This window comes from Camelus dromedarius, chromosome 1, assembly GCF_036321535.1.
Source record: "Camelus dromedarius isolate mCamDro1 chromosome 1, mCamDro1.pat, whole genome shotgun sequence".
NCBI classification, from domain to species: Eukaryota; Metazoa; Chordata; class Mammalia; order Artiodactyla; family Camelidae; genus Camelus; species Camelus dromedarius.
Genome location: NC_087436.1, coordinates 14,169,440 through 14,184,838, shown reverse-complemented (window position 1 = coordinate 14,184,838; position 15,399 = coordinate 14,169,440). Strand labels below are relative to the sequence as shown.

The window sequence follows — 15,399 nt, the reverse complement described above, 5'->3', positions numbered from 1 at the left end:
TCTGCAGTGGCCTGGGAAGCTGTGTCATAGAAGAATTAGGAGAAAACCAGGATGTTGAGAGGATGGATTTGTATAAGGCAGGAGTTCCAAACCGTGGGTACCCACCAGAATCTCCCAGGGAGTTTTAATAGAAAAGTGGCGGGTCCACCCCAGACTACTGAAGGGCCTGGGTGGGGGGCAGGCATGGGCTGGAGACTGCACTGACTCGGACAAGAAGCCCTGGCTGGGCATTTGCCCAGCATGAGGGCTTCAGGCCTGTGAGGGAGAGAGGACGACCCGGACAGAGCTCGTTTGGGGTTAAGTTTAGACTCCCTCTCAACGAGGCAGACCTCGGAATCAGACAACTCATCAATCCAAGTGGCTTCCGGGACCCTGAAGTAGGCTCTTGGCCAGTGTAAGACTTGGTTGTGAGAGAAGGAAGAACGGGGCAGACAAGGTTTCCTTACTGAGACCAACTGCACGCCTGTGTCTCGCTTCCAGTGACATTACAGGGGAACGTTAGGTTGGTGGTCTTCTCCAGGTCTCCTGTGGCTCCCAGGCCTCACCCAGGAGTTCACCTCACTTCCTTGAGGTTTTGTTTGGGGTGAATTATTCTCCTTTTAGCCCTGAGGGATCGGATGTGCAGGGAGCCTTCCCTTTTCTGAGACCTGAGATTGACCCCGGGCAGCAGGTGGCCGACCGTTCACACCTGCCGTCTGTGTCCTCTCCCGCAGTTCGCCCTGGAAAAGCTGACAGAGCTGCAGCGCTGGAAGCAGGAGCTCCAGGACGAGGCCCACACCCTCATCGACTTTTTCTGTGAAGACAAGGAGACCATGAAACTGGACGAGTGCCTTCAGATTTTCAGAGACTTCTGTGTCAAATTCAACAAAGCAGTTAAGGTACGGCTGATGGCAGCTCTGCGTCTTCTGTGTTTTGGGGATTTTTCTTTTTCTTCTTCCTGACCCAGCCCCCTGCCCGCGGTGGAAAGGTGGTTCAGCAGCTGCGCGGGGTCAGGGAGTCTGGCCCCGGCGGCACGGCTGGCTGGAGGTCGGGATGGCGGGAAGGCGCTCTGCCAGCTCAGCCCCGAGAGTCCCGTCCCATCAGGGGTCTAGCACTTGGCTGCCTCTGCTACTTTGCCACTCGGTCTGATGTCCTGAAAGCATTCTGTTTGTCGAGTTTATTTATGATGGCAGTCACGACATTAAGACATCTCTTTGAGGATCCTTCCCTGCTCCCAGCAGACAGTTTCCTCCTTTTTTGGGAGGCCTTTTTTGCAGTGGGGTGATCGGAAGGCCCACTCTCACCTGTTTTGAGCACCGTGGCCACTGCCAAGGGTTGGCAGCCTGGGCCCCTTGCTGTCCTCAGCCCATGCAGGCTCGAAATGCCCAAATAGTGAGGGAGCTGCTGCCGTCTGAGCACAGCAGCTACATTTCCTGCCCCTCAGCTTCCAATTCCAATTATTCCTGAGTTCACACAGAAGCCGGAAAACTCTCTGGGTGGCTTGGCTTTGCAAACAAAACTTTCATCTGTCAATTAAAAACAGAACAGCATCCCTTCATTTCAGGTGCTCACAGGGAACCAAATACCTGTGTATCTTAAGTGCTCATTTGTCCATAGCAGACTTTCCTGGAGAGGCTGGTCAAATGCCTCTCCAGCCCTGAGTGAGGAGCCCACAGTCAGTTGAATTCTCAAGCCTCCTTTCTCTGTCCAGTGAAGAGAAGGGGGCCTAGCCCGTGGCCACGTTTCATCTCGCTTGTCCAAGCAGTGAGGTCAGCAGGGGGAGGCGCAGTGGGTGGTAGAGGCCAAATTGGCTCTTTCTGAGGCTTTCACTCCCAGTCAGAGTTCTGTAGGCCCGTGAGGCCACCTGTGTGATGCTCTCAGCCCAGCTGTCCTGAGAGCCAGGAGCTGGCCCCACGCCCTCTGCAGGCAGCCATGAAAGGAGACGACCCAGGGTCCTTGGGGAGGCTGAGGCCAGAGCTGCAGGAGGGGCCCAGAGTTCTCTGCCAGATCCAGAGCCTCACAGAAACTTGGAAGGGAAAGTCCACTGTTTGAGGAAATTGATTTTCAAGCAAAAAGTGCTAATGATAACAGATGTGGGTTGTGCAATCCACACATTTATGTGTCACATGTATATTTATAGTGCAGGCAGCAAAATGTGCTTTGGTGTGTGCATTTTTTCTAGCTGGATTTTGTTGGGGGAGGCTGGGTTCTTGGAGCTGGGTGAAAGTCAGGAGGATTTGTAAAGCAAATCCTCTTCTCCAATTGTGGGAAGTGGATAGGGCACAAGGGACAGAGCCACCGTGGCATTTCTGGTGTTTACCAGGGAGCATTCAAAGAACACAAATTTGAAAGGCATCTCTTAATATCCCGAGTCTTTGCTGGTGCATCCAAATCATTGCTAAGTAGAATGTGCCGCATATGAGTGTGTGTGTGTGTGTGTGTGTGTGTGTGTGTGTGTGTGTGTGTGTGTAGATGTATCCATGCAACACAGATTCAGGCTCCCTCTTTTAACACCCATAGTATTTTTCCCTCTGCTGCTGCCCCAATAGCACTTTCCTGGAAGTCCTTTCTGTCTTGCCCTGCTTAAAAACCAAGTTGGGTTCCTCGGAGTTGAGGTTCCAAGCATGTGTGGAATCACAGCCCACACTGAGGGCACAATGCCTTACTGGACAGCTGGAAGGTGGGCTCAGGGATCTGATGACAACCTTAGGCAGACAGTTGGGGCCAGGCCTAGGGAGCACCACCGGTCATCCCCACCTAGTTTTTGGGAGAATTGCACCCTGCAGAGCTCTGCACCACCCGCATGGATAAACACATATGGTCTCAGTGAAGATCGTGACCCAGGTCTCTCCTCCAGGCATGTATCTCAGTGGGGTCTTAGGGAAGCTGGCTCTGGACCTGCACTTGGGTCCCATGTGTCTCATGCCTTTTCCGGCCTCTCTCTACCCCTCCTTCAGGACAACCAGGAACGCCAGGTGCAGGAGCTGAGGCAGCTGCAGCGTCGGAAGGAGCTGGAGCAGAAGCGGCGTAGCTGGGCAGCTGGGGATCTTGGGTTTGGCCGGAGCAGCAGTGAGAATGATGTGGAGCTGCTGACCAAGAGGGGCGCCGAGGACCTGCCCCCTTTCCTGCACCCGAGGCCCATCAGCCCCTCTTACCGACCCCCCAACACACGCCGCTCCCGCCTCTCCCTGGGCATCTCTGCTGACAGGGAGCTGCTGACTTTCTTGGAGAACTCCACTGGCAGCCCCGAGGAGCTCAAGTTCAACAGCTTGCTCGGGAGCTGCCCCTGGCAGGCCCCGTCCCCAGCAGCCTGGATGGAGCCTGGAGAACTGAGGGACCAGGACTCCAGCCAAGCACACAGACCTCTGGCCTCGGAGGGTGAGGAGGTAGCCCGCGACCCACCTTCGGCTTGGCAGAACCAGATCCTGCCCTCCCGGCCTGAGGCAGCTGCCTTCGCCTTACCACGAGTTCGACACAGCGTCCTCCGAAAGAGGAACAGTGAGCCGGTGGGCCTGGGTCCGAAGCGGTCCCCTCCACTCTCGCCATTGGCTCTAGGGATTAAGGAGCATGAGCTGGTGACGGGGCTGGCCCAGTTCGACCTCCAGGCTCCCAAGGGCCCGGAGGAGACGCCTCGGCTGACAGTGAATGACTTGAGCCCAATGGAGCTGGCACCTCTAAGGTTTGGAAGCCCGCAGTCTCTGGGTGACGGCAATGGCAGCCTGATGCCCGTGGACAGAGGTGCCCAGGAGGGTCCCAGTCCAGCCCTGGAGGTTGGCGGGGCTGCCTCTGATGAGCCCAGCAGTGCGGCTCAGGTGTCTGTGGGCAGCAGCGATCCTGAGAACAAAGATCCTGTGCCTCTGCTCTACATCTCGGACACCACCGACTGCTCCCTGACCCTGGACTGCTCCGAGGGCACTGACTCCAGGCCGGAAGTGGGGGACCCGGGGGAGGGGGCCGACGGGGAGGGTTCTGTGTCCTCTGGGGCTGGGGAGGCGGGCGGCAGCCAGGTCTCCTCTAACCCCACTTGCAGCCCGCCCGGGGTGGCCCCGGCTCCCTGCTCCCTCTCTGGGAAGAGCGAGCCCGGCTGCAAGGGGGGCCTTGCCAGGGACAGGCCCGCCAGAGGGAAGGATGTGATGGCACCGAAGAGGAACTCGCTCAAAGGGGCGTCGGCGTCCCCGTCCTCAGGAGCCTCCAAGGCCGGGGCTGCCCCGCGGGGTGCCGGGGCGATCAAGCCGGTGCGGGTGCTGACGGCCTCGGAGAACGAGAGCATGCGCAAGGTCGTGCCCATCTCGCGGGCCAGCCGCGCCCCCAGCTCTGGGAAGCAAGCCCCTCGCGAGACCCCCGGCGGCCTGGACGCACCTGCGCCCTTGTCGCGGCGCAGCGCCTCCAGGGGCACCTCGGACGCTTCGCCTGGGAGGCCCTCTACGGGGGCCCGGCCTGGGAGGGAGCCCTCCTTGCTGCACAGGAGCTCCCTCAGGAAGCCCAGCGCCAAGCCTCTCCGCAGCGTCCTCCGGCCGAAGCCCGAGGAGGACAAGATCTGCCGCTCGAGCTCGCAGGTCCCCGAGAGCCCCGAAGAAGGGCCCCGGTCCCCGCCTGCCCCCAGGGTGCCCCGCAGCCCGGCCAGGGTCCCCAGCTTCGCCCGGAACACTGTCGCCTCCTCGTCTAGGTGCCTGAGGACTGGTTCCCCCACTGTGGCCAGAGCCCCTGGCCTCACCCGGACGATGTCGCAGCGGCAGCTGAGGGTGAAGAGTGGCCCTGAGGATGCCACCCCCAAGGACAGTAGCACCTTGCGGCGGGCCGGCAGCGCCCGCGGCCCCCGGAAGGGTCCAGAGTCAGACGAGGGCCCCGCGGCCAGCACCGAGGCCCGGCTGAAGGGCCGGGGGGCCGGGGAACGGGCCTCCCTCCGGCTCAAGGACGCCAACCGGGCAGCCCTGGGGAAAGTGCTCCATCCTGCAAGGAAGTGATGGGCATCTGTCCTCCCCTCTTGCTTCCTGGGGTTCAGATGACGAAGACTGAGTTCTGTGAAAGGCCAACACCGAATGTCTGTTCCACATGTCATCCACTGGGACCACCTGCAAATGCTGTGTCACCAAAGGTGCAGCCCTAGAGGCCAGGGCCCAACGCCCGTGGCACTGACTCCTGCTGCACCGACGTTCCCCAAGATGATGGACTGGCATGTCTGCACCCGGCCCACAGGTGGACCCAGAGAGCCCCGTCCCCTAAACAGACCACAGAGACCCATGAACGACTCAGACGAGGAAGATGACATGCCTATGTAACGAGTGAAGATTTTGGGCCAGTTTTTATACATCAAAGACATTTTTTATATTATAAAATCAAATGTTTTGTTTTAGTTGGTTCTTTTTGCGGCGTGAAATGCCTCCCAGGGGAAAAATGATGAAGGTGTTTTTATCTTCTTGTGTTCCCTGGCCTCAGGGTTCCACCTGCCCACACACCGTCCATTGCTGGCAGCTGGACTTCTGCAAGCCCTTGGGTGTTCTGAGGTTGGCTCCATCTTATTGAAGTCTCTCTGCCTTGCTCGCCTCTCCCTGCTGACTTTGGTGAAGGTTTGCGTGTGAACAGGAGGGAGAATGAGACTGGTGGACAGAAATGGGGTGCTCCCGTGTTTTAGAGAGGCTCCCTGGGCAGTGGGACAGGCCTCCTCTGCAGATGAGTGGCAGCCCCTGGGAGAATGCTGGAGCTTCCAGAATTTAGAGGTGCCATGTTTTGATGGAAGATCATCAGACTGTTCAGCTGAGCACATCTTTCCGGTTCTGTGTTTTCTCACTTGAGTGTCTGTTGTGAAACTGAGTGAAGGCTGCTATGACTTGTGTTCACTCTAGTTAAGGGAATAACAAGCCCTTCAATCTCCCAGTCTTTCTCCTTTACTAATGTGACCTGGAGCCTGGAGACAGTCTCTCTCTCTTTCTCAATAATACTGTTTAATGTTGATGCCTGTTCTTTGGTACAGTGGTTTTAAATCCTGAGAAAACCAGATCAAGTTTTCAAAAACAGACAGAGAAGAAAAGAAAAAGAAGTTGCTTTCAGAAGATTTTATATTCTCAGGAAAATTTTGAAAAGCAGTTAGGCTTCATTCAAAAGAAAGGGGAAAACGTGCCATTTCTACCCAGTGCTGATTTCACTATTTCCCTCTGACTAATTGGGAAGTGGGGGAATTCTTGGCACTTTTTTGTTATTAAAAAATTTCTCCTCCCCCACTTTTCTTTTTCCACTTTTGGTCACTTATCAGTGAAACTTTGTTTCAGATCTGATAGTGATAGATGGATTTCGGCAAATATAATGTATTTGTGATGAATCCATACGGTTGATGTTACAGTCTCCCTCCTGTAGAGTGTTTGTTGCCTTCCATCCCAATTAATTGGAAACTCTGAGCTTCCATAAATCTGCTCAAGTGAAAAGATAAACTTTATGGTTGAAGAAGTAAGGCACCTAACCACAAAACCTCTTGTAAAAATAGCCCTGAGAGGTATTTCCAGGGCTTCACAAAGCTGGTTATGAGAATCCTGAGCCATTTTTCATCATCTCAAAAAGCCTAAAATATCGTGTATTTAATCATACAGACAACAACATTAAAAACATAGGGCCTGCAAAAAAAAAAAAAGGTCAAAATGTGTGGATTTGTGGGTAGTGCCAGGGTTGAGACCCCTTGATGGGACCCTAGAAACCAGGGTCCTAGTCCCTGTTCCATCACTGATGCTGTGTGGCTTTGGCAAGTCACTCCCTCTCCTTTAATCCTGTTTCCTAGTCTGCAGAGGTGGGGGCATGGCCCTGATGATGGCCTTCAAGAGTCCTGCTGACTCCAGGAATCCAAGTCATCATAAACACCCGAGGACCCATCTCTGCCTGGGATCAGCTTCCAGAACTAACCTCCAGCATCTCCACGGTAGAGGTCTCACACAAAGGCCTGCTTAGAAGAAAGCACCTTCAGAATGAGTTGTTGCTTTGAAATCTAATAAGCTGAGGTTCCTGAGAAGTGGTGTTTTGCTTAGCCCTGTGGACAACTTGTATGCATCTGTGTGAGCAGGTGATCATTCTATTACCTTTTATTGGTAGTAAGCTTGGAAAAATAATTTAAGTGTATAATGCAGAAATGTAAATAAGTTTCTATATAAATTTAAGATGAACTGAATGTATTTAAAGGTCCATTTATATGTTCTTTTATGTAACGTGTAGTTTAATAAAGTTCCTGTTTATGGGATTGGTGTCTTATCCTCGCTGCTTCTGTTGGGGTGTGCGCGTGATCCTGGCGGGTGAGGATGTCATCTCCTGCACAGCGAGAAGGCGGGATGCAGGAGTTGCCATTGGGTTGGGACAGAGCAGTCCTATCGTCAAAAGGCTCACGAGCCAAAATTAGGCTGTTGATGTGTGTCTTCTTGGTAGCGCAGTACCTGCAGTTAACTGAGGGCCTGGGGAGCTGGCCTCGCGCCAGACCTGCGGGGATGCGGGCATGCACCAGGCACGCAGGCCGCGGATGGAATGTTCAGCACCCGTACTCGCTCACGTTATTCCATGTTGTGGGCCAAGCTTTGCGTAATCTCCGTGGGGCCGGCAAGTCTGGATCTGCTCCTGGGTGTCCTCATGTGTTTTGGCTCAGGACACTGTTGGGAAATCACAGCTCACCTCTGTGGTTGCCTCAGGAATGAGCAGAGAGGGAGGGAGGCAGGCTCTGATTTGAAACCCACTGTTGGTGCTTCTTTGAAAAGAAAGACCTCATATCCTGGGGTTTCTTATCAAGTTTTAGTCCTAGCTGCTCTCTCAATCTGTCTGACAGTAGATTAGAGGAAGATCCTGGGCTCAGGCACCCACGGATGAGAGAGTAGATGGTGTTGTGAGTTGCTGCCCTGGGGACATTTGTAGCCTGGTTTTGCCTGGGTTGTAAGCAGTTTGGGATGCTGGACCCCCTCCCTATGTCGTCAACTCTGTAGTACTAGGGGTTACAGACATAAACCAAAGCAAGGCTTTTTATTTTCACACTGGGTCTCAAGGAGTTTTATTTTTACCCTCTTATTTTATGGCTTTCACAAGGAGCCTGTGTTCTAGTCTTCCTCCTGAAAATACACGTTGGATTTAAAAGGGCCACAGTTTCTTAATTGTTCATTCAAGAGCCTGCAAATTTATGTATTCCAGAAAGAGGCTCCAGAATGGTTCAGTGAAACTATTCATTCAGGCTTCCAAGGTGCACAGGTTCACCAACTTCTGCCTCTACCTCTTCTTATCTGGCAATGATGATATTTTGCAATTTCACAGAATTTTCTATTGAAACTTAAACTTTATTCTTAATTCTTCATTGTACCTTTGCTTCATGCTTCAGTCCTACTAAAAAAAAATGTTTTCAGTATGTGTTCTTGAACACATACAAGCATTAAACATATAAACCAAATTTGAATGAGACATTGCATCTGGTCACTCGCTGAGTACTTCTTAAAATTCTCTGGGCTGTGAGCACAAACAAAATGGGTGACTGTGGGTCTGCAGTCATCCTACTCAGCATCCAAGGAGCAACTGTGCATAGCTTAGACCGAATCCGGGACAGACTTGAAAACATAACCCAGAGCAAGCTCTCCAGGGGGTGTTTTCATCTGCAGATACCTTCCAGTAAAATGTCCTATGGCTCACTGGGTTGCCTCAATGAAGATAAAGGTAACATTACTATGGTTTAAGAAAGTGGCTTTTCTTCTAGGCCAGAGCCCGCAATCAGGTTTTGGCTCCCTGGCTGACAGCTGGGAGAATTGGACCCCACTGCAGTGGGGGTCACTGCCCCAAGCAGCACTCACAATCTCCTTATTCACGATTCCTTGACCGAGAGCCCACCAGGAGTCTGGCACGACCTGACCATCAGCCTATGGACTGAAGGTGGCTCAGCCTGTCGATGGGACGCTGCTTGAGGGACTCTGAAGTGCATTCATACCAGGCCTCTGGAATCAGGGCTTGGGCTTTGTCCACAGCCTCTTTGGAAACATTCAAAGGCTGAGTCATACAGGCAGTCCCTACCTCATAAGCAGGTGATGCGCCCCATGTTTGCTCACAGCTATATTCGAGGAATTCAGAATACACATCCCCAGAGCAGCCATGTCATGCATTGTAGCTAGGTTTCTAGGACAGCCCGTTAGAAACCTCTTTAACCCTTCTATGTGCAGACTGTGGCACTGACATTTCTATAGAAGAGAACCTCACCTGTAGCAGTGCTCCGCAAGGAAAACACCAGGGTGCCAAGAACATGCCTCCCCTACTTCGTGGCATCGAGTAGAAGTTAAGGCACCACCACTGAGGTCAGGGGTCGTGTTCACTCTACACTGCCAGCGAGGAGAAATCCTCTCCACTCTTGGGTCAGACACAGGAGCTCCATCTCCTAGGCCAACACCAGTAAATATGATATGGGCCCTTTCTCTTTGGGAGACGACCTTATCTTCCTGACAGCACACTGGCCCAGAAAGGTGAGAGCCCTGCGCTTTCAAGGCTGGATTCAGCCACACTCCCCTTCATCCTGATAGCCAGTGAAAGGGGGGCGGGGCTAGTGGGGAGGCCAACTGCATGGCCAGGGCCAGGTCTTCTGAGGCAAGGGCAGCCAGCAGTGGGGCCAGTGGGCCACTTCCGTGATAGCCCAGTGTTTGCTGTGGGTGGTGAGCTCTCCATGACAGTGACAGTGTCAGAGCACCAGTGGCACCCACTTTCCATGGGGTTGAGTGCTTCAGTATGCAACAGGACACCCAGGGCTGGTGGGGGATGCTGGGTCCCACCCCAGACCTACAAGTCGGAATCTTTCTGCTGGGACCCCCAGATTTGCATGAAACAACTCCCCAGTGATTCATTTTTCACCCTGCTGTTGAGAACCAGTGGGCTGGAGAGAGGGCAGAGGCTAGGTTCTGATGCAGGGCTCATGAGTTGTCTTCTGGGCTGGCCTCCTCTCCGAGCCTCCACCAGCCAATGCAGGTATTTCTCCCCCAGGCAGATGATGCAGAAGCATTCACTCTGAGCTCAGTGCCTGGCTGGGGGGAGAGCTGCCTCTGGGCCCGAGGAAGTGGTCAAATTTGGATCTTGCTACAGAAGCACCTCCACTGGCATGCTTGGCTCCTCCTTTGAGTCTGGAGCTCTCAGTAACGCAGCACCCAAGCATCTGGAACAGTGGCTCCAGGGGAAAAGAGGCTGTGACACTTCACTCAAGTCTCGCAATGGCTACCTTTCAGGTCAGTGAAGTAATTCGCGAGAAGTGCTGAGCAATGCCACACCCATCTGAGTGCCCGGGGTGATTTTTGTCAGCAAAACTGCTCTTTGGAGCCCTGCTCCCTGGGCCTCTTGGGTTCTGGAGTTTTCCACCGGCTTCACGAGCGTCACTTCAACTCTGTTCTTGGGAGCTTTGCCTAGTGGCCGCCGCGGTTCCCTCTCCCGCTGAGCGCTGGGGCCGGGCGGGCGCGTCTGCGCTGACCTCACCGGTTAGAAAGGGGGTGGGGCAGCTCTCCAGGGTGCTGACTCAGTGCGGGCGGGAGCCGGCGCCCTCACGCGAGGCCTGCAGAGCTCCGGCACTCAGCCCCCTTCATCCTGTTTTAGGATGTAGAAGCCCTCCCTGGAAGGAGCACTGCGCCTGGGGTTCTTTCCAAACCTGTCAGCCCAGAATAATTTACTTTTCACCACTCAGTGATGTAAACAGCTTCCCATCGGACCGGGGAAACTGCTGAGGATCTGGACAGTCTGACCACTTCCAGGGGCACCATTCTGCCAGGTGGAGGAGTGCAGGAGAGGGGACTGAACTATATTTGGATTAAAATGATGGTTCAGCTTTGGAAAGAACAGTGCCTCTATTCAGCTGTGGCTGAGTGGAGACGTCAGCCTCACTGGTCAGCTGTATTTTCTTCTTTCCCAAGGCACCAGCGGTTCCCACCAGCTGATTCATCTCCAGGGAGGAGAGGGAAGAGGTGGGCTGCCTGCAGGGCAGGCTTCTTGCCACTGCTGAGAGACAGCAGAACAGCCTCTCCACCCCCACAGGGCCTCCTACTCCCAGTTAAGGTTTGAATACAATAGAAATAGGAGTCACCAGATAGGCACCTGGATAAGGTGTCTGCAGCTCTCAGCCCTTTCCCGAGCTTTTCATAACCAGATCATAACGGGCTGAACTCTGACTGGTGCTTTTCTCCCAAGAACCTTGCAGCTTTGCAGACAGTTACTCACTACACACCCACTGTCCCAGCGACCCAGTGGGAGAAGAAATTTGTCATTTCCACTCTTTGGTGGAAGAATTCCTTCTGGGAGAGAGGTAGAAGGAGAGCCCATGAGCAGTAGTGCCACACGGCTACCCAAGGCACCATCTTTGGCCACATTCATGGGGTAACAATACGCGACGTGATATCCAGCTGGTTGGTCCACATTTGAACACTGCTGCCAGCCCTGGGACACCTTTCAGGAGGAAACTTGATGAGCTGGAGTATGATGGAGGAGAATGACAGAGACAGCTGAGGTTTTGGGTGCCAGGCTTGAGGATGAGGACATCCAGACTTTAAACTGAAAAAAAGCAACACTAAGAACCTGGTGGTGGAATCAATCTTATTCTGTGTCATTTCAAAGCAAAATGAAGATGAGTCTTCATTCAAGTACAGGAGGAGCTCACACTGAAGCTGCTTGTCCCCCTTCCTGGGCTGGAGGCCCCTCAAGTCCCTTCCACCTGGAAGACTCCAAGCATGTGAAATGGCTTCCCCAGATTCAGTTGCTGAGTTGACCCAGTAACCCCTGAAAGCCACTTTTCCCTCAAAGGTGTCACCTCCTGGGAGGACCAGCTGTACCTTAATAGGTTACAAGAAGAAGCTTCATGACAGTCATCCTTGTCCTTGAACCAAAAACCACTTGTGGAGGGTCTTCTGGGGGTGGGGTCTCCTGGGGATGGGGCCCTCTGTTGCCATGGGCAGCCTCTGCTCTTTCCTCTTGGATTTGTCCGTAGGGCAGCTCTCAGAAATGCAAGGACAGTCACCTTATGACAGATGCTCAGTGAGAGTTCAAGGAAAGCTTGTGATTCTGGAAAGTTCTGAGTCTTGCAGGGATTCTAAAACAGAGCACTCAAGCCTTTGTCGTCCAGTGGCTCCTCAGAAGCCCAGCCACCTCCAAGTCCAGATCACATACTTCTCTCCTCCTCTGATCCTTTTCTTAGGAAATCGATCGTTCCCTCCCCTGAACTCTCAGAGCACTTGGAGCTAGAACACTGATCCCCACCTGCCTTGTAGAACAGTTGGTTGTGTTTGACTCCTGAACTAGGGGTGAGTGCATGTCAAGTGGAGATTAGGGTGAGTCTTCACCCGTGGAGCCCTCCGGGACCTGGCTTGGGCCGGCACTAAGTATGTGCTCAGTGCGCATGCGTGGGTAGATGAACTCGAATGGGTGATGGGAAGACTCATGGTCCCGCGATTAAGGACCACTGCCGGGATCGCTCCCTCACTGGGAAGGTCTTTGCTTTTGCCTGGTAAGGCACCCAGGACCCCCAGCTGAAGGACCCATGGAGGGAGCAAAGGGCTTCTGGGAGAGGAGGGCCATGAGAGGCCAGAGAAGGGACAAGAACAAAGATAAAGACAGTGCTGGGTGCCCCAGGCACTGGGTCTACGCTTCACATTAAGAGCAAGGGAACCTCGTGGCCACCTCACAAACCCTCAGGCCTGTTGGAAGAAGCTGGACACCCCTCAGCCACCGGGCATTTCACATATGACCCTCACATCCTTGATTTGCGCAGGTGCTGGCACATTTCCAGGGATGCTGGGGAGATAGACACAGCTAGGAGCCTGCCCTCCACCAGCAACTAGGCTATTGCCACTGGGTCATTTTATTAGCTGTGTGACTTTGGGCAAATGGCTTAACACCTCTGCTTGGAAATCACAGCCCTATGTAACTTAAGAGCAGTTAAGAGAGTTAAATGACTGAATATGTTGGACCGTATAAGTGTTTACCATCATCACTGTTCTGGGTCAGAGCCCACACCTGGCAGCTTCTCGGGGGCCCAGTGATGGGAGATAGCTCACTTGAAGGCCTAGAGACCTACGGGCCTCAGGCAGGGGGTCCAGCAGGTTCCACGGCTACCTGCTGTCTTGGTGCACTGGGTCCTCCCCTGGACTCTGTCCCTATCTGGCTGTGTGACCTTCGGCAGGTCTATGAACCCAGCTTTGCATCTACTCCTGCTTCCTCCTGCAGCAGAGTAGGCAGGGCAGGGCTCCATGACACATGCTTGCACATAACTAGGCAGGTTCCGTCTAATTTATTGGATCTATAAAATGCATCTGCTTCCAAGACCCATGATCTCATCCTCCAGGCCAAAGTCTTCAGGGGATTCCCTCCAACCCAGGACTCCTGGTGTCCTTCTTCCGGGAAAATGTTCACCCAACATGTATATGGAGGGAAGATGCTCTTGACAGCAGGAGGCTCCTTGTTGCTTCAGGGAGAAGCCAGGGGAACACACTGTGCCTGGAGTCTCCCTCAAGGTCAATGAAACTCAGCAGGAACATGAGGAATGGCAGGCTCTGTCTCCAAGGCCCAGCACACCCCTTCCTTCCTGACTCTGCTGTGGGACCACCTGAGACCCCGTCTGCCTAAGAGGGTGTGTCCTTTGCCCACTGACACCTGCCACCCTGGCTGCAAGGAGAACAGTCAGACAAAGGAGGTCACCCAGTTCTGGGGAAAGAGCAGAGGCCTGGACTTCCTGAGTCCTCCTCGTCCTGCCTTAGGTGACCCAGCTTACACATCCTCTCTATATGTCTGTTTCCTCATTCCTCCAGGGAAGCAGGGGGGTCATGCCCTCCCACTTCCCATCAAGGTTGATGTTCGTTCTATGTTTATAATGGTAGGGTTCTTGGCAAGTGTGTGAGGGATGCTGAGGCCACACTGTAGCCCAGCCCTTCTGCTCCACTCACATCTTGCACTAGGGGCCTCACCCATCCTCCCAGAAGGGGCTCAAAGAGCACACCCATTGCTGGCCTTTCTGGGGACCTGTGACAGTGTGGGTTATGAAGATGAACAGACCTGGTTCAAATCCCAACTCTGCTAACTGATCACCATGGGGAAATCAAGTTACCATCTGGGTCTCAGTTTCTCATCTGTAAAAGGGAGAAATCATGCCCACTTCTTGAGGTTGTTATTAAAATGGGTGATATATTCTGGTGCATAAAAGGGGCTTAAAAAATAGTAATCAGGATTACTAGGGAAGTCTGTTCTGTGAATGTTTTCCTGTTTGCTTAATGACAGTTGGCCTGGGCCCTATTTTCTGATGGGCACTCGTGTGACAAAAACAATGGGTGGTCCCATAGGCTTTTAACCATCTTTCATCACAAACATACAACCACAAGGTAAAAGAACTGCACCTTATCATCTGGCTCCAAAGGAATTTCTAAAAGAGGAATTCTAAGAGTGAATGGAGCATACCAGACCACTGTTTCTCAGGTGTGGCTCCAGAATTCGATTGTTTCCCACAATCCCATTCATCTTTAAGGCTCAGAGGTTTGTCACCACTGGGACCTCTTAGAGGAAAATGCCGGCATCTCATCCCAGGTGCCTCAAACCTGGGTCATCCCAACAGGGCACAGGTGACTCAGCAAAGAGCCGCAGCCCGTTGCATGAGGCCTGTGGATGTCAGATGGTGCGGGACAAGCCGGGAGCCAGCCGGGGCCCTGGACGAGCAGCCGGGTTTCTGCTGACACTCTGTGAGACTCCAAGACAAAGCAATTGCTTAGTTCTCTTGGTGCCTCAGTAGCCCCCAGGCTGGGAATATTGCCTGTCACCCGCCTCTCTCTCTAGAGAACAGTGAGGGTAAACACACTAATATTTTAAAGGGGCTATCTTTAAAAAAAAAAAGGTGGGGGAAGCGGGTATAGCTCAGTGGTAGAGTGGGTTCAATACCCAGTACCTCCTGGAATCAATATCCAGTACCTCCGTTAAAAAAGTAAATATAAATACATAGAATTTTTTAAAAGTAAATAAATAAAAATAAACCTAATTACTCCCCCCCAAAAGACAATGTAAAGTGAAAAAAATAACTTAAAAAATAAAATAAAGGGGTTTAATCAACTAGCACATGGTTTCTTGCCTGCTGACACTTGACCCTGACACTGACGAGGAGGACACGGGCTGCACACTCATCTATGCTGTTAGAAGTCAGCTGAGTGCTGACCCCCTAGGAGGTGGGCGGGGACCCGAAAGGGACACGCCTAGCTTCTGCAGTCTGAGAATGTTCTGAAATTTGATCAGGGTGTTGACCATATGGGTACGTGGAGTTCGTGAATATTCATCCTTACGATATATGCAGTTTTCCTTGTGTATGTATATGGTGCTTTGATCATAAAAAGCCGGGCTACACAGGATTTGGGGGCATTAATGGTATACGCCCACCTCGAAGGCGGCTCCTTGGAGAAGCTCCCCGACAGTCAGCGTTCATCCCCC

At 53.0% G+C, this 15,399-nt stretch overlaps 1 protein-coding gene across 2 annotated transcripts in view; it reads left to right on the top strand.

Annotated features, from left to right (window-relative positions):
- Nucleotides 1-7,198, top strand: part of FHDC1 (FH2 domain containing 1) — a 39,287-nt gene extending 32,089 nt beyond the window's left edge. For both annotated transcript variants that reach the window (XM_064489409.1, XM_064489374.1), the window contains exons 11-12: nucleotides 714-878; nucleotides 2,937-7,198. In XM_064489409.1, coding sequence (XP_064345479.1) covers nucleotides 714-878; nucleotides 2,937-4,943 — 2,172 coding nt within the window. In that variant the 3' untranslated portion in view covers nucleotides 4,944-7,198. The remainder of the gene's footprint in view (nucleotides 1-713; nucleotides 879-2,936) is intronic.
- The last annotated feature ends 8,201 nt before the right edge of the window (nucleotides 7,199-15,399 follow it).